Source organism: Simochromis diagramma, unplaced genomic scaffold (genome assembly GCF_900408965.1).
Source record: "Simochromis diagramma unplaced genomic scaffold, fSimDia1.1 OVJJ01000293.1, whole genome shotgun sequence".
NCBI classification, from domain to species: Eukaryota; Metazoa; Chordata; class Actinopteri; order Cichliformes; family Cichlidae; genus Simochromis; species Simochromis diagramma.
In genome coordinates, this window is record NW_024386801.1 from 11,321,393 (window position 1) to 11,342,562 (window position 21,170).

Consider the following 21,170-nt stretch of genomic DNA (forward strand, 5'->3'; position numbering starts at 1 on the left):
ATAACTCCTTGTTCTGAATCACACTTCAAAGGAGCTCAGAAACTTCAACATCCTTAAGAGTTTTGTCCCTTTGCATCACTCACTTTATTTATTTTTTGCCCCATGGGTCACTTTGGAGATTTATAAAGGCATGCAAGGTTTAATCACATCACATGATAAAGTTTGCGTGTGGCTCTAGGGTTTTGGGAAGTACTTTTTTCTCTCAAGCCACAATCTGGAGTCCTTTTGCTGTGTTGTGGCAGGCAGAAGATGGTAGGCCTTCATGCTGGATGTTTTAAACTGCATGCAAGAGGAACAGCTGTCCTCTTTAATTCCACTTTATTTATCTGACATGATGTGGTGTGTTTCCTAAGGAGAGCTTCACACAGAGTCTACCAGGCAAGAGCCAAGAGCTGAACTGGTGAAAATCTCAGGTCAAGTCAGATCATGGCACCCATTCCCTAGGGCTGTCCCGGCATGGTGGAAAGCCCAACCACAGTTCAAACAATAGGGGGATAGGATTTGACAGACATCTCTGATGATAGGATGGCCCTAGAGGGATGGGCTATACCACAATTCCAACAACCCTGTACTTACAGTTGCTTTATGGATTTCATAATAAAAGGGTGCTTAGCTTCATTCAAACACAGCTCCTTCATTGTGAAAAATGTTGAGGAAAAAAAGGCTTTTGTGTTTCCAGCCACTCGTGGGCTGACCCCTAACCCTCTGTCCGGCAGTCGGATCACAAGACTAACTCCCCAGCACTCCTGATAGCTTCTTAGTTGGCCTGTAGGCTGTACAGTTAACCGCAGGACTGCTGGAAAGTTAACATGTTATCCTCATCAGGTTTCCCTTAGCCTTTCTTCATGCCATTCTTTTGTATAATTTGAGATGAGTTATTGCTTTGTGTATTTTACAGACGTAGTCAGTTCCATCTTCCTGCAGTAGTAATGACCATGTGGAGCTGTTAATCCCTGGTTAAAGCGTGTTTGTCTGGTGAAAGCTGTAATGTGTGGAGGTGATGGATGAACTGGAAATTATATCAGAATGTTTAGACTGATTAAAAAGCCTGTGTAAATGAGAAGTACAATCTTAAAGCAAAATAAGCATGAGGTGATTCGTTTTGTCACAGTAAAATGCTCCCTCAGTGTGCCAGGTCTTTAACACATTAACATATTTTTTCTTGTAATTGTTACTCATTTATTTATTTTGTCTGCTCATCACATTTTATTCTTGTTGTACTGTTTTATTTGGGATTTTAAAAAATAAATGCACCATTACATGTGTCAAGATTGGTAAATGGTATGTTTGTCATAGTGAGCTATACAGTTTTTTGTGTACAACAAATGCAGACAAAACTCATCATTAAAAATGTTCAAATACAATCTGTCTTACATTTTTGAGTCAATCTGCCTTTCGTGATTTCTTAAAGAATAAAACGTGTTCGTTACTGTCGGGGTTTTTCTTTTTGGACAATAGTGACATCTAGCGGATAATTCCTTCAAGTGCAATAATAAAACCTTATTACTTCCGGGGTCTCGTGTGAAGAATTGAGCTAATTTTTCACATCAAGTCTAGCTGTTCTCGGTGCTGCAGCTGCAAGTCTGCGAGCGTTTGGTTGCTTTTGTCGTCATGTATCACCTGCCTGTGCTGAAGAACAGGCGCACTCTCCTCGAGAGAGCAGAGAAATTCATCTCGGATATTTACTTCACTGACTGCAATCTGAGAGGACGGTAAGGTTTCATTCATTCAGCTGCACTGACGTGGAGAATCCGAATTTAACGATGTAGTACAGCAGAGATAAAGTTGTTGCTTTCTGTTACCTTATACGTCAGCGTGAGTCTCCGTGACTGCAAAATACTACGAGGGGAAAATGCAATTTATTTAGCCCATTGCATTTATACAGAGAGTTGTTTTCTTAATAACTGTGGAAAGCATGTATGCAATACATATTGCAGGCAACATTGCGTTAAGTGTCCCAGTAGTTATGATGCATTAGAGTACAACCTCCTTTAAGTGAAATACACTTTTTTCACTTTTCTCTATTATAAAAATTCAAAATGTGACTTTACCACAAAAAAGGCTGCTGTGGTTTAACTGATATTTTCATCAGTCACACAGCCAGTATGAAAGGACTTTCTGATTTTAGAGTCTCAGTATGAAGGTATTTTAAAGCTTCAACGTGGAAATGGAGATTATGATTTATGATTATGGATTTCTATGAATTTTAAATGGTTTGGTCTTCCCAGGCTTTATGGAGACTCTTGCCCCCTGGAATCACTTGCCTGTTTCCTCACCCCTAAGCGGATCACGTTCGCAGAAGCTTCCAAACAAATCTTTGACCCATGTAAAGTTGGCGATACCTTTGGACCAACGTAAGTAAGATTAACAGATTTTTATCACTCTGGGATTTATTATTCCCTCTGATCTTGCCACTAATTCAAGTATGATGATTGTTGAAGGTGGTGGACTTGCTGGTTTAAAGTCACTCTGAAAATCCCAGAGTCCTGGAGAGGAAAAGCGGTTCATCTTCTGTGGGAAAGTGATGGAGAAGCAATGGTTTGGAGAGACGAGCAACCAGTTCAGGTAACGCAGCGGCAGATTTATTTAAAGGCAAAAGTGCAGAAATATTCGGCTTAACCTCCACCTTATCCATGCTGTTTGTATTTGTAGGGCCTGACTAAAGAAGGTGAAAAGACGAGCTACATCCTCTCTGAGTGTCTGCAGGATGAGGAGCCGCACAGGTGAGTTGATCTGATCTTATTTTTGCTGAATCAGCAGCAACCACATCTTTTAGACAGCTTTAACCCCAAATTTACGCATGTCTGTGTCTCTGTTTAGTCTCACCCTGTATGTGGAAATGGCCTGCAATGGGCTTTTTGGAGCTGGTCAGGGCTCTCAGATTGCACCTCCAGATCCAAACCGGAAGTTTTCTGTACAGAAAGCTGAGCTAGTTGTATTCAACGGGGATGTAAGAGAGCTGCTGACAGACTTTGAGATGCTTGTTGACATTGTAAAGGTACTATCAACCAAAAATAGTGCATGATGATACATTACTTAAAAAAACATTGTAAGCCAAACATGACATTCTGTACTCTTCTTCACAGGAGCTTGGAGAGGAAGAGCAGCGAGGCTACCAGGCGCTCTTCACCGTCAATGAGATGGTGAACCTCTGTGACCCCTCTGACCCCAGTTCTTTTGCTAAAGTACATAGTCTGGCAGGCACCTTCTTCAACCAGCGGAATGGAGAAAGCCAGCATACTGTCCATGCAATGGGTCACTGCCACATAGACTCGGGTAATGTTTTTATTTTAGGTTTGATTAAGTCCTAGTTGAGTCCACCTGGCCAGACAAAGTGTCGCTCTTTTCCCAAAGATGACCAGTTCCACTGCAGTCCAAAATGCAATGAAAATTGTAGGGTGAGCTCTGCCAAAGTAACAAACAAAACAATCCAGACTATGAGAAGAAAGAATTCAGGGGGGGTTGCAGCGATTCAGAAACTAGGGCTCTATTCCACAAAGCAGGTTTAACTAACAACTCGACGTAAGATGAGGGAAACTCAGGTTTTCTTTTCCAGAAAGAGAGGTCATTTCAACAATGAGAACTCAGAACCACCCGGGTGGCTGACACTGATTCATTTCGTCATTCATGGTGCCAAACTGTGTAGCGGAGTGAATTAAACTGCAGAAGTTTACATTTTTACAAACACCTAAATGCTATTTCGTATACTTAACCATAGTGATTTTAAAGTCATTCAGTCTTCAGTATATGAGGTCGGAGAGCTAATTATGTAACAGATTTATAATCAGCTCAGAATAAAATCTGTGTGTCTATGAGTCTAACTCTGTGGACATTAATGGTGTCAGATAGTCAGTCTCCTTGTACCGCAGACATTTACTGTATGTTACTGTAGCAGTCGCAGTTTAACAATGATGTGCATAAAGCTTTAGAGGCACAACTCACTCAGTCATTTGTCGCGTTTGTAATCAGTCGCACTTACTGAAAATATGTATGACCGCTGGAATTTTAGAGATGATGTGAACATTTGATTGAAGATGAGCAATGCAGCCTGCAGAGAGTTTGATTGCACTCTGAGGATTTCATGTTGAAATTTGCTCACATATTGAGATTCAGACATTAAATGGTGTTAACATTTTGAAAAGTATGGTGTCTGAAATTTAAGCCTTCAGATGATTCCCAGGATTCATCTGAAGGCATCATTGGCTCTGTAACGGCTCTGGATCAGGCCTACATCCACTTCGGCTCCGGTCATTTCCCAGCTCGTCCTGCCTGAAAATGTTATGGCTTTATTTTTCCCCAACATGATCTGTGATTTTTATTTAAAACGACTCATCCTCACAAAACTAATTAATATCTATAACAGCTGAGACATTTCTTATAACATGTTTGCCTTTACTGATAAAACTTTACATTTATTAAAGACTTGGAAAGAGTTCATCCACTCAGAGTTTATTCTTAAACTCAGAGCTTATTCTACTGCCTTCCTGGAATAGAGCCCAGGACTATTCACAGCAGATATTTTCAATATATACGACAGATCTCAAGTCGGCACCGCTCTCCTCACCTTAAGTAGTAATCACTATACTTTAACGTGGATGGAAAATGTCAATGCCACTTACAATATGCTGCTTAAAATGTGATGGCCGGTGTTGATGTGGATCTGCTGTAATAAAACTACAACTCTATTTCCAAAACAGTCAAAATACTGTTTAAATGTAGATAAAAACAGAATTCAATGGTTCGCAAATCTTGTAAACCTGTATTTTATTAATGAACTTTATAGTAGCAGCATGTCTCGAATAAATTAGGATTGGGGCCAGGAAAAGGCTGGAAAAGTAAGTGGTACTAAAAAGAAACAGCTGGAAGAGCAATTTTGAAATATTTAGGTAAATTGGCAACAGGTCAGTAACACGACTAAGTATAAGCAGAGCATCTTGGAGGCTCAACCATCTGCAAGAAATCTGCGTCTACAATTTGTGGAACGATTTCAGAATAATGTTCCTTGGCGTAAAATTGCAAAGAGCTTAAATATCTCGTCATGTACGGCGCATAATATTGTCAAAGGATTCAAAGCATCAGACAAAATCTGTGGACAAGACCAAAAGTCATAATGAGGCCATTAAACAATAATGAATGTGATGGTCTTCAGGCTCTCAGGCAGCATTGCATTTAAAAACAGACTCTAACATGGAAATCATAATACTGACTTTTCCACTGAAGCCACGGTTTTGTTAGGAGCAAGTAAATATGGAAGAGGAAAGTATTGTTTATCTGCTGATCTGGCTGCTTGTGGATAAGGAAACAGCTGAAAAAATCGATGTAATCAGTTTTTTGGCCAGTCATCAGTTGTCCTCTGAAACTCAGCACACTGGGGAAACTCACAAAGACAGGGTGAACAGCACCACCTTCGGGTAGAGACGGAGAATACCCACAGTCAGACCACATTTACAAATTATAATCCAGGTGGATAACAAGCATTTATGCAAAATCAGTAACAGTACTGTGAAATGGATGAAAAAAATGTAAGAAATAGATTTCCATAGGTAGTATAGATTTTGTATTATTTTTCAATATACAAAATGTGAAAATCTAATAGTCAGTTAAGTTCAAATACTAACAATAATTATGATTCTTTACCCATAGCCTGGCTGTGGCCCTATGAGGAGACCATTAGAAAATGTGGCCGAAGTTGGGTGACAGTGATTCGTTTAATGGAGAAGAACCCAGAGTTCGTCTTTACCTGCTCTCAGGTAATTTCACGCTAACATAGCTTTACATGTCTCGTAACGCTTCTGAATATCTGAGCAGTCCCCTCCAGTTTTGACTGTTTTGTTTTTGTGCAGGCCCAGCAGTTCCAGTGGGTAAAGAACTGGTACCCTGGACTCTTCTCCTCAATTCAACACTATGTGAAGAAAGGACAGTTCATTCCAGTTGGAGGCACGTGGGTGGAAATGGTAAACTTCATCTTAAAAGTAAAGGCAATACTATATATCATGTAAACTGCCTTGATATATTTGACATATTTGCCTGTTAGGATGGAAATCTGCCTTCGGGTGAGTCCATGGTCCGGCAGTTCCTGGAGGGCCAGCGTTTCTTTAACAAAGAGTTTGGGAGGTATTGCAAAGAGGTATGAACTCATAAGAGTTAACCTTTCTGGCAGCTATCAGCTACATTTCTTGAGGCTTTTTGATTTTGTTTTGATTTGATTTAATGTGAATTTTTTAAATGTCCCACAGTTCTGGCTTCCTGATACGTTTGGCTACTCTGCTCAGCTTCCGCAAATAATGCAGGGCTGTGGCATTTCCAACTTTTTGACCCAGAAGCTAAGCTGGAATTTGGTCAACACCTTTCCTGTAAGTGCACATCTTCAACTGTTTTTATAGACGTGCACTGTGGGAGGTTTTAATTTTCAGTCTTTATTTCTCTTTCTCAAAGCACAACACGTTTTTCTGGGAAGGCCTGGATGGCTCGACAGTTTTAACTCACTTCCCACCTGGAAATTCCTACGAAATGAAAGGCAAGGTCGAAGATGTAAGTTAGATTAAAGTATCCAAAACACGGTGAATGCTGAGTCTGTTCTCATGAAAGATTTAATTCAGGGGGATCTTTCTCTGCCCACAGCTGGTAAAAACTCTGAAAAATAACAAAGACAAGGGCAGAGCCAATCACAGCGCAGCACTCTTTGGTTTTGGCGACGGTGGTGGCGGACCCACACAGCTCATGCTAGACAGACTGCGCCTTGTTCAGGACACAAATGGACTTCCTAAGTCAGTTCCTGTCTCTTCCATTAACATGTAATTCATTGATAACAATGACCAAGGCCCAGAAATGATCCAGAAACAATTATCTTGATTGATTTAGTCATAACTCTTCTTTTGTCATTTCCAGGAGTTTTTAAAGGGAAGGGTGAATAATCAGGTTGATTCAAGCTTGTTTAAGTAAAAAAAAAAAAGAAATAAAAAGGATGAGTTATGTCTAGCTATGTCATTGTGTTATTTTTACAAAATAGTACAGTAGATTAAATTTCAATAGAGTCATTGAGTCATTCAGTATTTGCGTCATAATAACTAACAAAGGTTTAACCAGAGATGTCATAGCTCGTGCTCATCTCTCCAGAGTCCAGATGTCCACTCCTGATGAGCTTTTCACTCGGCTGCAGGCTGACTCAGCTCTGCTGTGCACATGGACGGGGGAGCTCTTTCTGGAGCTACACAATGGAACATACACCACACAGGCACAGGTAGAATAATAGTTATAGTCGTCATTATATAGTCCACAACTTGTTCATCTGTGTGGAAAAGAAAACAGATGGAAAACAGGGAGTGACCACAGTAATACTATTTGTAATAAAAAAAAAATTATATGTGTGTGTGTGTATGTATATATATATATATATATATATATATATATATATATATATTCATATTCTCTTACAGTAGGTTTACATAGGATAGCAGCTTTGACAATTAGGTAGACTGTGTGGGAAGCTGCTTAGATCACTATACAGTCATGATTGTTTAATATATTTATAAGGAATAGTTAATTATTATGATAGAGAAGCTAGATAAGATATACAAGAGTATATAAAGGGATTTAAGAACTATTACCTGTAGAACAGAACGTAATCCTGCTTAGTACAGTGATTCATGCAAAGTTTATACCTTACATCTATAAAATTATGCTTCAGTTCAAAAATATTTCATGTGTTTGATTGCTGTATGTCATTTTAATTGCCTGCCTTTTTTTTTTTTTTTTTTTTTAGATAAAAAGAGGAAACCGCCAGTGTGAGACGCTGCTTCATGATATTGAGATAGCCAGCAGCTTGGCGCTGTACCGCAACAACACATTTCCATACCCTGCTGAGAAACTGCAAGAGCTCTGGAGGTTCAAACACAATCTTTATCGGACTAAACAATGTGAGTCTTTGTGTCTGCAGGTTGAAAATGTGTTGTTAATTTCCCATTTGCAGGCTGCTTCTACTGAACCAGTTTCACGACGTGATTCCTGGCAGCTGTATAGAGATGGTGGTGGAGGATGCTCTGAAATATTATGAAGGTGAGTTTTTACAGCTTTTAATTGCAGCTTAAATCAGCGCAGTGCTTATTTACAGTTTCCAGAAAGTTTTCAATGTTAACTATTTAATTAGCATAATATGCTGGGAAATTTCTAATTTGAGCCATTTGTATTTATTAGAGCTTTTGTAACTTTGTAATATATTGTAATATTTAATTTCGTTTAGGTAGTTACTGTTCTTACTGACCTGGAGCGCTGTGCCCCCATCATTTCCTCTGGGATTAATAAAGTATTCACATTCTGATTCACACATCCTGTCTCAGATATCCGCAGTGGTGGTGCTGCACTTCTGCATGACGCATGTGAAGCCCTGGTGGCAAAAGGCAGCTCCATGGCCGTGTTCAATTCTCTGCCTTGGGAACGTCTTGAAGTTGTCCAGATTCAAGAGGGAGCTGAAAAAAGTGGTCTAGGTTTGTTGTGTATTTCCAGTATGTCTATATTGTGCTCCTCACACAATAAACTTCATATCTGACGTTCACTGTTATGTGTGGCACTATAGCTCTGGTGAGAGCTTCCAGCATCGGTGTGTCTCCCGTGAAAGACACACCGCCAGTGACTCCGGTTTCTGTCACCGTTCAGGTGTGTGCTACATATAGAAAGATGATTGCATAAATTTCATCTATTTTGCCATTTGATTCAGTTAACTGTGTAAAATTGTAGGCTGATGGCACAGTCGTCATGGAGAATGGTCTTTTAAAGACAGCCATAAACAGAGATGGCACTTTGGCATCGCTGTGTTTGATCAGCGCAAACAGGTAAGACGTGTAAAAGGTGCATATTGTCTAATACTGTACTTGCAACAGTGAGTTTCTCACCACTGTGTTGATTTCAGGGAAAGCATTTCTGATGGTTGCCTTGGGAACCAGTTTGTCATGTTTGACGATGTCCCCCTGTACTGGGACGCATGGGATGTAATGGACTACCATCTCCAGACAAGGTTTCAGCCATTGCTGTCAAATGCATTTAAGTTCAAATATTTTAGTACTGTTCAGTATATCAGTATCATAAAACTAACAGAAAAAACAAACTTAATAGGAAACCAGTGGCAGAGGTGGTGCAGCCAGTTCATGTGGTGTCACCAGGCGGACTGCGGGGCAGTGTCAGCTTCACCCTGAGGATCAGTGATAAGAGCACAATCACACAGGAGATTATCATGGATGCCATGTGTCCTTACATCAAGTTCAGCACAGAAGTAGGCTGTAATGTTTCAGAAATGTGGCACTGAGGCATGTAAGATTTATTTTTCAGCAAAAAAACGTGCTGCGTCTTCCAATTTCAGGTTCAGTGGGCAGATTCTCACAAGTTTCTCAAGGTTGAATTTCCTGTGCGAGTTCGCAGCCCCAATGCTACCTACGAGATCCAGTTTGGCCACTTGCAGAGACCCACTCATCGCAACACTTCGTGGGACTGGGCTAAATTTGAGGTACGACACTGTGTTCACCTTAAAATTCACAAATTTTCACTGTTATGTCACACTTCACTGCTGTAACAAAAGTGTTACTCGTGGATGTCATTGTGTCATCCGTTTCCTTTCTCAGGTTTGGGGCCACAAATGGGCCGACTTGTCAGAGCACAATTTTGGAGTCTCACTGCTGAACGACTGCAAATACGGCTACTCTGTGCACAAGAACACAATGACTCTTTCCCTGTGAGGTTCCCATTGTTCATTTACAACACTCCTACAAGCAGTACAATTCAGGCATACAACATTTTAACTCCTGCATCTCACTTTATCTCAGACTGAGAGCACCCAAGGCCCCAGATGCCACTGCTGACATGGGGATTCATCACTTCACATATGCAATCATGCCACACACAAGTAAGTTATACTGTTTTTTTTTTTTTCCTTTTGATGTGATCTTGGAAATAGGTAATAAGTTAATAAGTTAAGCTTAAACCCAGTACGTTTGGTTATTTGTGTCTAATGTAATATTGTGCTGTTTGTATAGGATCCTTCCAAGAAGCCTCTGTCATCCAGTGTGCCTACAACCTCAATTTCCCTCTGAGGTTAATCCAGTGCAGCCCCGACACTGTGCCCTGGAGTGCCTTTTCTGTGACCTCTCAAGCTGTCGTACTGGAGACAATAAAGCAGGTATCAAAGTGAACAATCAGATCTGTATCGTCTTGCGTGGGAACTTTAGACTGCCCTTCCTGAAAACAATGAGCTCGTTTTATTCGCTTTTTAATCATTTACCACAACAGGCTGAGGACAGAGGTGGGGTGCTCGTAGTCCGACTTTACGAGTCGCATGGGAGCAGCGTGACTGCAACTCTGAGAACCGCACTTCCAGTCAGGGAAGCTTGGGTGTAAGTGTTTCTATTTTAGTTTGGTTGCTTTTCTTTTTCCTGTGTTGTATGAGTAAAGCTTTGTCTTTTCCTCTTTTAGCTGTGACCTCCTGGAGAAGCAAGACCCCAACCAGCCAGTACCGGTTACATCAGAAGGAATCACTCTGGACTTCAATCCCTTTCAGATTGTCTCACTATTGCTGATCATGTGATAACATGTGGGATTTCACTAAGCCTCATGGAAGTGGAATACGGATCAACACTTAGACATTACATGAAAGCTAAAGATTACATTGAATTGGCTGCTGTTTTACTAACAGTTTACGAGGACACTTTATATGATTGGTACTGTTTATACCCTGCTTAAAAGTAATTTGATTTGATTATTTTGTATCAAATTAATAAACAATTTGTACAACAAGTTTTGAAGAAACTTTTTTTATTAATAAAAAAGGATTTTTAATAGTATAAAAACATAAGTGTCCAAAGTGGGGGTGCCTCTTCTTTTACCATCCTACCTGGTCGTTCTCATGGTTCGTCTCTGTGACCCTGCAACAAGGACAGCTATGAGATAAATCAGTTTTCATTCCTCCCCACTAGATAAAATATTTTCATTTTTACTCATGGGCGCACCTGCAGTCACTCCCACACTACTGGTCTTTCTCCTACGTGCATTTGACCTTGTTTCACGCTGGGGTGTATTTACTTCATGCGTCTCGCCAGGTTTCCTTCTCTTTGATTCAGCTTCCTCTAGAGCTGCATCCTTTTCTTTCTTTGGCGTTTTCATCCCACCTTCCTGTTTGATCCTTGTTTTCCTTTCTCTGGCCCCCTGGTGAGATGAAACTGATGTTGGATACACACGACTGTGCAAATGTCTTGAGCCACCCCTTGTTTCTATTTTTTTTTTTTTTTTGCTAGGGAAATGGGCACAGCGATTTATTGAAATGTACAAACATACAGCATATAAGGAAAAAATGGAGTTTGTACAATTTGAGTGTAAAAGTGAATATTTGGTATGACCACCTTTATTCTTCAACACAGCCTGAACTCTCTTAGGCAAGCTTTCTTGTTGTTCCTTTAAGAAGTCTACAGGAATAGTTCTTCAGACTTCCTGAAGAACATTCAAAGCTCTTCTTTGGATGTTTACTGTTGTTTGCGCTTGCTTTTAGCAAGCAAGTTATAAAGAAAAAAATGAGGGTTGGCTCAAGACTCTTGCACAGTAACATGGAGCTCACTGTTGGTCAAAAGACAGTTCATGCTCACCTTTTTCTTGTTTGTGTAATCATGGTCATCATCTTTCTTTGCCCACTTTTTTGCCTTGGGTGACTTTGAATCTTAAAAAAATAAAAATAAATAAAAGTTAGTTAATGGACATTCTCATGTACATTTCACCTGAGCTGCTAAACTTGAGAACATTACCTTTTGGTGCCATGGGCCCTGGATCCCCCTAAAATTATAAAGGCAGAGACATAATTGTGTGATAAATAAAATCATCTGGCTTTGTTATGTTGCATTTCCTTTAAACTCACTCTGAACCATATTGTTCTCCCATTATGGTCCCGGAGTGTTTTCATCCCGTCCACATAGTAGCACTGCAGCCATGCCTTAAAGTCAGAGAAGTCCCCACTGGCTGGATCATATCCTTTCCCACCTAAAAACCACGAGTTGTTAAACACTGCGTTCATCTCATGAGCGACTCATACTGTAAACACTTGACTACCCACCGAGGTTCACCACTTCCAGAGGGACTGTATGACAAAGACTGAGCAAGTCATCCGTCTGGTGTTTCATCAGTTTCTTTTTTGTTCTTACCGATGTCTTCTGAGAAGAATAAAACAAAGACACTGTGAGAAAGAGGCTGGGTTTTATGGCGTTATTTTTGTCCCTCTATTCTGAGTGCATGGAAACAATTTTGCAAGTGCAAAAATGTTGCATTTTGAGGAGAAATTTATTTTGAGGGAAGAAAATTCATTGCTGTGTGAAAGAAATGCATTTCATTGTTTTCTATTATTCACATACACACACACCCACACACAATAACAGCCCTTCTCACCCAGTTGTTGGCATTTGCTCTGGCTCAGATGCTCTGTGTGCTGACAGACATCTGCAGACCTGCTCTCAGTGTGTTGCTCCTGTTGTCAACATGTCTGCTTCCTCCACACTCAACTCTTTCTCTACACCAATTAAAAATGTGCCACAGAACCAACCAATCACAGACTTGGATACAGAAATTCTGATTGGCTATTTTGGTCTCCAATCAGCTCGCTAGCTACTGCATTCCGGAAACACTGTCCAGAGTGTAGCTAAAATCATTTTTGGTTAGTATGTTTAATTATTTTATTTTAGAATATAATATAAAGACCATTTTTGTTTTTAATCTAGGTTAAAACAAACCACTCCACTGGGTTTAGCTACACTTTGGACAGTGTTTCTGGAATGCAGTAGCTAGCGAGCTGATTGGAGACCAAAACAGCCTATCAGAATTTTTGCATCCAAGTCTGTGATTGGTTTATTTTGTGGCACATATATAAAGTGTAGAGCACAGGTGTCGGACTCCAGGCTTCGAGGGCCGGTGTCCTGCAGGTTCTAGTGATTCCTTGATCCAACACAGCTGATTTAAATGGCTAAATTACCTCCTCAACATGTCTTGAAGTTCTCCAGAGGCCTGGTAATGAACTAATCAATTGATTCAGGTGTGTGGACTAAGGGTGAAATCTAAAACCTGCAGGACACCGGCCCTTGAGGCCTGGAGTTCGACACCCCTGGTGTAGAGAAAGAGTTGAGCATACAGGGAGCAGAGATGTTGAGAGTGGGAGCGACACACTGAGAGCAGGTCTGCAGATGCCTGTCAGCACACAGAGCAGAGATCTGAGCAACAGCAAATGCCAACAACTGGGCAACAGGGCTGTTATTGTGTGTGTGTATGGATAATAGCAAACACTGAAATACATTTCTTTCACGCAGCAATGAATTTTCTTCGCTCAAATTAAACTTTTCTTTGCTCAAAATAATTTTCTCCTCAAAATGCAACATTTGTACTTGCAACATTTTTTTTTATGTGAGCTCAGAATAGAGTCACAAAAATAACGCCATAGGGTTTGGGAAAGTTATGTAAAAAAAAAAATCACTTTTTTCACCTTCGCGTCTGACTCATTTTTCACAGGATTCTCATTTTGACATGAATCGTCCGGCCCAAGACCTTCCAGCACAGTTTTGGCAGCCACAAAGGGAGGGATGTTAGACCTAGAAAAGAAGGGAAAGAACAGTACTGAAGGTCTTTTCTTTTAGGAAACAAAAACACTCTTGTTAGCTCTCTGATTCAACAAAACCTTGTGTAGTTAAGCCATTCATATCACTGTTACTGTTTCTACCTTCAGTCATCACTAATGAAACAATCCATTTGCCATAGTTAAGGTCTTCAATTATCTGTATAATGGGTATTAGTAAAATTAAAATGTTTCAAAAATCCTGTATGATTTTTTTTATGTATGTTTACACATCAGTCAGAATAAAAATGGTAGAGCAGAGTAAATCTTTCGAGGGGTAGAGATATGCACCTTACTTCAGATTTGGTGATAAGATAACAATTTACCGGTCGAGTGCAAAGATCTTGCTGTACATCCTCATAAGATGCTACTGTCTAATTAGGTCAGTATGAGTGCGGCCCTCATGCTAATCTATGTAATGTTGTCTTTGCGCATCACCTGAAAAGGATCTCAGCCCTCAGGTAGTTTCCAATACCGTTGAAGTACTTCTGATTGAGCAGGACTTCACAGATGGGTCTGTCAAAGGCTCGGTCAGACACGTGTGTCACAACATTCTCCCTGAAAATGTTTTTTTACTGATCAGTGTGGCCGTGCTACTGTATTGCGTTGAGGCAGAAGACGCAAGTGACACTCAGCATCACTAACCTGAATTTTTTGTACTCAAACATAACGCAGGGACCTCTGCCAGGCTGCCAGGTCCCGTTGGGCTCCCAGCTCCCAAACCTGCGAGGATCCACAAAGCTAAGTACTCTGCAGGGCTTCTCTTTGGAATAAAAACGCAAGTGGGCATGTTTGGGCAGCTCATCCTCGCTGGTGAAGCGGAAATAGCCTGACATCCCAAAGCGAAAGACTATGTCCATGGGATGTTCCACTTGTCCCGCTTTCACTCGCTGTTTTGGTTCATCTGTCTTTATGGGCGTCAGCGTGAGCTTCACTTCCTTCCCTCTGGAAGCAGCTGTGATGCGATAGGCCTCAGAGGTGAAGGGTACATCAGGGTTCTTGCTGACCTCTGACTTTATGACGGGACCACTGAACAGCACTCCTTCACACATTCTGTTCACATACAGGCTGGCCAGGTGGAGCTCTGGTCCCTCGGGCATTTTGGCTGAACAAATAAGGTTGGGCTGAAACTTCCAGAAATAAAACTTGTCATCAAATATTAGGTCAAAGCTTATGTCAAAAAACGTCACTTCCAGGCTTATAACATTACTTCCAAATAACGCATGTTTCAGAACCCTGTGTCCTCTATAGAGTGCAGGAGTATGGGTAAAACCTTCTCACTTGCAATCATGACTGTAAATGTTTACATGTTTGGGGTTCAAAAAAATAACACAATGCACATCTAAAAAATCTCAAAGCTTTAACATTAAACTTCAAACCTGAGGTTCTCCTGAATATGCTCTTAATCCAATCACAGCAAAATACTGCTCTGTGTATTTGCATAAACCAAAACATGTTGTAAAAAAATGGCAATGCTGCATCTTTATCAAGTTAGAAGTACATAACTCACCGAAACCAGGAAACGGAGCTCGGCGTTAAGTGCACTCAGCTTGTAGCGTTTACTGTCTGCACGGCAGCAGCTGCTGATATAAATTTACAGAGGATATGTCTTTGTGCTGAAATACCGTGCAGGTAAACATTTGACCAATGCTTTTATCGCATGCGTAACCAGCAGTGTTACAAAACAAGTTGTACAATCACCACGCGCTAGTCATTAAAATGTCGCGAGACCTGCACAACCGTGACAAAACCCACAATTTCTCGTTTATTTTTGGTCTAATGTGTACGTGTGTTTGTTTGGTTTTCATTCTTAGCTGTTATTATTCACTTAAAACGGCTAAAATAAAATACTAGACTTGGGTTTCCTAGCAAATAAACCGATGCATGATGGGAATTGTAGGCGCTGCGGAAACCAGGAAGTGATTTCCAACTTTTTTAAAATGTCTAATATCTTTGATCACATTGTTAAATTGGCTGTAATCAACATGATTTACGGAGGCGTTATGTATTAAATAAATCATATGTGTCACAAGTATCTTATGGATTCGGTGTTATTGTACCTACATTATAATCAATCCAGTTCTTTTTGGCCATCACTTTTTGACGGATACGTTTTATATTGTTTTTATTTATAAGCATACAGAGGTAAAACACAAATAATTAACATAATTAAATGTGTTGAGTGATACAAGCAACATCTTTTTTAAACAATGATCATTATTTTTTTACTTCAGTAACAAATATCACACAATCTGGACACATGTCTACTAATTTTTACTAAAATGGTAGAAAAATACAACTAAATATCAGTTGAGAGACACAAGGATTTACATTTTTTAGGAAGAATACATAACACTATACAACTTGTAAGTATGGCACTTTAGGCAGTTAATCATCATTATCATCGGTTTTCAGAAAGTGACGTCTGTTGTTCATTGTAGTGAGTTCATTAGAACCTGGGCTTGTTTGAGCTCTGAAAAAGTACAGAGACAAAAAAATAACATCACAGGTCTGGCAAATTAAAAGACAAAAAAAAAGGAAAATATTTTAAAAGATGCTGAACTCACCAGCAAGCAACACTCTGAACTTGTCAGCAGAAACAGACACCACAGTTGTCTCTGGGGCACCTGATTCTGCTCCTTGCCTCTGCAGTTTAAGTTGAATTGTTGGTTGATTCACCTCCCTCAGTTCACTGGAGCTCAAAGTGTAGTCCACTCGCCAAGAAACAGAGTCCAGTCGACCCACTGATCACAAAGCAGAATGATGTCAGTGCTCATCAACTTCCCAGCAGCAGCCATCATTAATTTTCTCTTCTTTCTTGAATAGGAAAGGCAGAAATACTTACATCTCAGGCTTGTCTCTCTTAATTTCTCCCGCAGTGCAACATGCTTGTCTTCGTAGGACTTGCACAGCCCTGTAGTGTGCTCTAAAGAAATATTGAGTAGAAAAAAATAATTTGAGTGTTTCAGCTGACGATTAGCTGAAGAACTAATTATGCATTACCAGACGACTAAAAAGAAAATCTAACAGTTACAAAGTCCTTAGAAGTATTTAATATTTATCAAATAAAATAAACCTTTTACTATTTCTGAAACATAACATACAATCTCAAAATCTCAGGCAGAAAGCCATCTGTCATTTTTATTTATAATGTAACAAACAAAAATCATGGTGAAATTTTGGGCTTCTTATTTTCCAAAGGGTGGACTGATGTGGCACAGATGGCCTTCCTGACACAAAGCTGTGGTTTATGCAGGGAGGGACCACTGGAAGCGTGCTAGCTTGTGTCTCCACTCAACCTCAAAAGGGGGATTGTCCATGTGTAAGGCAAATGTGTTAACACCACTTTTATAGAGTTGTTGCTACAGCTATGCACCACCCAGTCTGTAAATCAGCATTGCCTTTGTTGTTCATGATGTACTGCTTTTTTCTTTTATTGTCAATCCACATTCATAGAATGTAGTTAAAAATGAAAGAACCAACACAACAGGCCATGAATAGGAAACAATAGAACAGAATAACTTTACTGTCCATGTTAGTGGAAAACTGTCTTTGGTTCACTAAGTCAAAAATCAATTCACAATATGAAAAACAATGATAACAATCAGCATGCATTCATACACATGCATACGTTAAAAAAAAATAATTACAGAAATACATTACAGCTTCTCATTTTTCAGTATACCAGTTTCACTTGGCAAAAATGATCCCTTACACACCCATTTAATAGCTATAATATCCTCTGACATCATCCTGAGGACATTTGTTAAAAAACACAATAAATGATTTTGAACTAATGCAATACAGGAGTTTCTAAAATCCTTCCTCTATTATACTTCTGTGCTCATACTCTAGAAATAAAATATTAAAATCCTGTAACATAAACTCTGCATTTAGCTGCTCTTGTTCCACATTATCCCCATGTGAGACATTTCCCCAGGATATTAGATGTTAGATTAAACTAGTCACTTGTGTTTTTGTTAGAAAGTTTGGCTGTCCTTGCTCTTGGCAAAGATTCAGGCATGAGAACAGATCGGTGCATATCAAGTTGTAGACTGTGCATTTATTTTTATACCAACCTTTGGACACAAACACACGGGCTTACCTTTAGGCAAACCAAGCTGTTGTAGCTCACTGGATAGAGATTCACTGTCAACATCATGCTTCGCTGCACTGGAGAAAATAAAGCTGAGCACTGCCACACTAGCTTTGATGTCTCCGCTCTCTGCAAAATGGTTTATTGACACAAAACAGCTTATCTGACAGAAATTGTAAAAAAACAAAATTTAAGTTCAACAGTGTTAAAGACTTATGTGTAAGGCAAATTAGATAGACCAGGAATGCCGCACAACTTAGTGCATTTACAATGTGTAATCACTAATTTCTGTTCTTCCATAAAAAAATAATTTTAATGCTTTAAAGCCAATTCTTGTGCACTTATGAACCCCTTTGAGTGCTCTTGCTATGTTTTAATGACTTTCATGAAGTCCTGTTCTAATAACTCACCTGTCCAGCCACTCATTCATGATAAACTACAAAGTGGCACAGTGAGAAAACAGACTTGTGTCAAACTGACCCATTTGTTATCATCAAGATCATCACTTGTCATGCGATCTGGGTCTCTGGCTACTACCATGTGTCTAATCAGCGGTGTCAACAGAAAAAACATGCAGGCTCCAAGCTCAAAGGTCACACGTCAAGTCAAGAGCACAAACAACAGAATGAATGCGAATGAGGCCTGGCCACTGAATTCAACCCCTAAAGGTTTAAACTGTTAAGACACTATTCTACTGTAATGTTCTCAGGGCCCAGAAGAAGAAAACTCACCACAAATGATGTGAACTCAGGATTGTGCTATCATGCCTTTTAGCAACTACTAACAACACTATGAAAACTCAGAACTTTATTTCCACACCAACAAGATTAGCTTCAGGCCAGCAACCAGATTTGTTTGTTTTTTGTAGCTTTGTACTCTTCTCTAATATGAAATTAAGGTTTAAGAAGATATTCAATATTTTAATATGGTGGACTTTGCTGCTTTTTTAGACAGTGTTAGAAGCTGCACAGCACTACTTCCAGAGAAATTAACCTGAAGCTGAACCTGACAATGTTCAAATTTAAATGAGGAAGGATTACTGCTTTTTAACAGGCATAGTCACAAAACCTTTTTATCAAGGACCAAGCAGCCAAAGACTTAGAGGCACATGTGTAATTTACAAAATCTGGGTTACAATATCTCCCCCAAAAAGATTCAAAATAATATCAAAAATACACATTCATGGAAATAAGCTTGTACGGGCAGGGTGTGGTTTGCGACAGTTGCAGGGTAGGGGTGATGCAGCAATATCAGGGGGCAGTGCCACAGGAGGCTGGCTGGCAGTGATCACCTAATTAGGTCTCTCCTGTATTTTGTGCATTAGCATCTTGGGAGGGTGTGTGGAGAGAGGAGTCTGAGTTAGGGTTAGCTGTCTGTCCAGGGAAGCTCAAACAATAGCCATAGGTCAAGATTGCTTTCCACAAACAATGGTTTATTGCACAAATATTGTGTCTGCTATGTCATTTTGGAGTTGCTTTAACACTATTTTAAGAAATAAGTGGGCTCATAAAAAAAGTCAACTTAATGAAACGCTAGTTATAAATAGTGTTTAATAAAATAATAGAACTCAACAAGCTAACTGATTCAAATGAGAGACACCTCAACCTACATAGTAACTGCAGAGGCCATTTGGTTGGCCTCTGCAATCAAACCAGCTCCACCCTCAGCCATCATTCCCCCCTAACTACCACAACAGTTAAATGTTGCGTCATTAACAAAAATAAATAAATAAATAAATTCCATCTCAAATCATTAAATATATGTAACATTTTCTGATCAATCATGCCAGATTTCCCTAAAAATGTTGTGATCCATAGTTTGGAGATTTTATATACATATCTTTTTTATATATTTTCATACTTTAAGTACATATTTTCACATTTTAAGTACATTATCTTACATAGTAATTACACATCTTTACAGTTAATACATAAATAATAATAATAATAATAATAATAATAATAATAATAATAAATAAAGTGAACAAATACTTGTATTCCCCCAGGGAGGGTTACTGGTCAGTTAGGATAGGCAGATGTTATGATTGATCAAATGCACGAAGATCAAATATTCTAGAAATATAAAGTTGGAACTTCTAGAATCTTGAATCTAAATAGAAAGAGCCAGTCATATGTCTGCAGACAGAAATGTTAAGCGCCTTGAAATGTAATTGTTGCATCTCTCTCAGAGAAACAACACAAGAGACACTTACCAAACTTTGCATCTGCAGTAAGCTTTCCGACTTTTTCATACTGTAAATGAAGAGAAGACACCACAGATGTGTGTGTGTTTCAAACCTACAGTCTACATATAATGAGCCTGTAGAAATGTCCAACAACTTACATCAATGCCCTCTCCAAGCAAATCCTTCAGCACTTGAGCACAAAGTAGCTTCATCTTGACACTTGACTGTTACATTAATGGAATAGAAAATATATTCGTTATAAAAAATAAAAAAAAATCAATAAACTGGTGCCAGTAACAACTTTATCTCTTATGGTTTCTTTTACTCACAATTTTTGCTAACGTGCTGATTTCGGCAAGTACCCAATCTGGGCAGTCCAAGTCTCCACAGAAACGGAACCGCTAGGACAAAGAGGGTCACTCATAAGTTCATACACTGTGCAAAAACTACAGTATTTACAGTCACAGAAGGCTCAAAAAAATGGGCTACTGGCTTAGCCTGCTTGCTAACTAGCAGCACTAAACCTCGACGCCTTTGAGGTAAATTATCCGTCATTGCGTTTATATGTAAAGCGACTATATAATCCGACAATTTCACAGAATTATCAATGAATTAGACAGCATTAAATAATGAGATAAAGAGCGAACGAGCTTACCATGGTAGTTGAAGAAGGAAGACAACCGGAAGACGAGTTTTTTTCTTTGTATCTAATTGGACGATGTCTTAGGTCACGTGACGGTCTGGCTGCAGCACCCTTGTTCCTCCTTTTTTTTGCAGGTTGTTCTCACTCTCCCATTCTCTCTCTTTCTGAGTTAGACAGTTTAGTGTGGGTTAGATGTAAGGTCCGTATTTATTTTTTCATTTAACCAGAGGTTTAGTACTATATCATAAAGTACACGCAGGTGACGCTTATGCACGTGCATGGTAGAGCACGTAAGCATGCACAGTTAACATAAATTAGTCAACTATAACTGATCACATATTCAGATATTACCAGGGGCGTATTTAGAGGGGTGGCATGGAGTGGCATGTGCCACCCTAATTTTGCATATGACGGTGCCATTTATTAAGATAAGGTAGCATTAACAGTTTGAAGATGGAATGAAGGTGAGTGTCATTATCACTCTGTGGGCCACACCTCCAAATCAAATGACCAGCATGCGATTAAGCTGACATAGCAACAAGCTGCAGCCACATTAATTTTGTATTTCAGCTTGTGTTGAGTGGACTTCAAGATTTTAAAATTTCAATGGCAGGCCAGTAAA

At 39.5% G+C, this 21,170-nt stretch overlaps 3 protein-coding genes across 8 annotated transcripts; 1 reads left to right on the forward strand and 2 right to left on the reverse strand.

Moving 5' to 3' along the window:
* Positions 1–1,531: 1,531 nt before the first annotated feature.
* Positions 1,532–10,884, forward strand: man2c1 (mannosidase, alpha, class 2C, member 1). The gene is made up of 26 exons (XM_040025790.1): positions 1,532–1,712; positions 2,229–2,354; positions 2,442–2,565; positions 2,653–2,723; positions 2,821–2,998; positions 3,087–3,276; positions 5,644–5,750; positions 5,844–5,954; positions 6,035–6,127; positions 6,237–6,353; positions 6,436–6,531; positions 6,622–6,767; positions 7,117–7,240; positions 7,763–7,884; positions 7,970–8,055; positions 8,337–8,483; positions 8,573–8,652; positions 8,734–8,828; positions 8,906–9,010; positions 9,109–9,265; positions 9,353–9,496; positions 9,612–9,721; positions 9,813–9,892; positions 10,023–10,165; positions 10,276–10,379; positions 10,459–10,884. Exons 1-26 carry the CDS (start codon positions 1,612–1,614, stop codon positions 10,568–10,570), a joined length of 3,069 nt encoding a protein of 1,022 aa, XP_039881724.1. The 5' UTR covers positions 1,532–1,611; the 3' UTR covers positions 10,571–10,884.
* On the reverse strand, positions 6,573–15,555 carry neil1 (nei-like DNA glycosylase 1). 6 transcript variants are annotated; one of them, XR_005695010.1, is made up of 11 exons: positions 14,270–14,729; positions 14,063–14,182; positions 13,496–13,601; positions 12,083–12,179; positions 11,888–12,009; positions 11,778–11,805; positions 11,622–11,692; positions 10,992–11,187; positions 10,877–10,907; positions 8,261–9,184; positions 6,573–7,288 (listed from the first exon to the last, which is right to left on the reverse strand). XR_005695010.1 is itself a non-coding variant. In XM_040025794.1 (11 exons), exons 2-11 carry the CDS (start codon positions 14,722–14,724, stop codon positions 9,139–9,141), a joined length of 1,272 nt encoding a protein of 423 aa, XP_039881728.1. In that variant the 5' UTR covers positions 14,725–14,729; positions 15,135–15,555; the 3' UTR covers positions 7,740–9,138. The 6 variants fall into 6 exon arrangements, 4 of the variants coding, with proteins under 4 accessions (XP_039881728.1, XP_039881727.1, XP_039881726.1 ...); XR_005695011.1 differs by lacking the exon at positions 6,573–7,288 and having other exon boundaries at positions 7,740–8,465; positions 8,889–9,184; XM_040025794.1 differs by lacking the exon at positions 6,573–7,288 and adding an exon at positions 15,135–15,555 and having other exon boundaries at positions 7,740–9,184.
* A 177-nt stretch (positions 15,556–15,732) lies between these two features.
* On the reverse strand, positions 15,733–20,680 carry commd4 (COMM domain containing 4). The gene is made up of 8 exons (XM_040025796.1): positions 20,561–20,680; positions 20,235–20,306; positions 20,064–20,129; positions 19,933–19,972; positions 17,730–17,849; positions 16,470–16,550; positions 16,192–16,368; positions 15,733–16,097 (listed from the first exon to the last, which is right to left on the reverse strand). Exons 1-8 carry the CDS (start codon positions 20,561–20,563, stop codon positions 16,057–16,059), a joined length of 600 nt encoding a protein of 199 aa, XP_039881730.1. The 5' UTR covers positions 20,564–20,680; the 3' UTR covers positions 15,733–16,056.
* Positions 20,681–21,170: the final 490 nt, after the last annotated feature.

Coding starts and splice junctions, on each gene's coding strand:
- man2c1 (XM_040025790.1), top strand. CDS start 1,612: ATGTATCACCTGCCTGTGCTGAAGAACAGGCGCACTCTCCTCGAGAGA. Junction 9,722..9,812: donor AACACAATGACTCTTTCCCT/GTGAGGTTCCCA, acceptor ACTTTATCTCAG/ACTGAGAGCACCCAAGGCCC. Junction 10,166..10,275: donor TACTGGAGACAATAAAGCAG/GTATCAAAGTGA, acceptor TTACCACAACAG/GCTGAGGACAGAGGTGGGGT.
- neil1 (XM_040025794.1), bottom strand. CDS start 14,724: ATGCCCGAGGGACCAGAGCTCCACCTGGCCAGCCTGTATGTGAACAGA. Junction 13,602..14,062: donor AGGGCTGAGATCCTTTTCAG/GTGATGCGCAAA, acceptor CTTCTTTTCTAG/GTCTAACATCCCTCCCTTTG. Junction 11,806..11,887: donor GGAGAACAATATGGTTCAGA/GTGAGTTTAAAG, acceptor TTATAATTTTAG/GGGGATCCAGGGCCCATGGC.
- commd4 (XM_040025796.1), bottom strand. Junction 19,973..20,063: donor TGCTTGGAGAGGGCATTGAT/GTAAGTTGTTGG, acceptor CTTCATTTACAG/TATGAAAAAGTCGGAAAGCT. Junction 16,369..16,469: donor AAGAGAGACAAGCCTGAGAT/GTAAGTATTTCT, acceptor CTTTGTGATCAG/TGGGTCGACTGGACTCTGTT.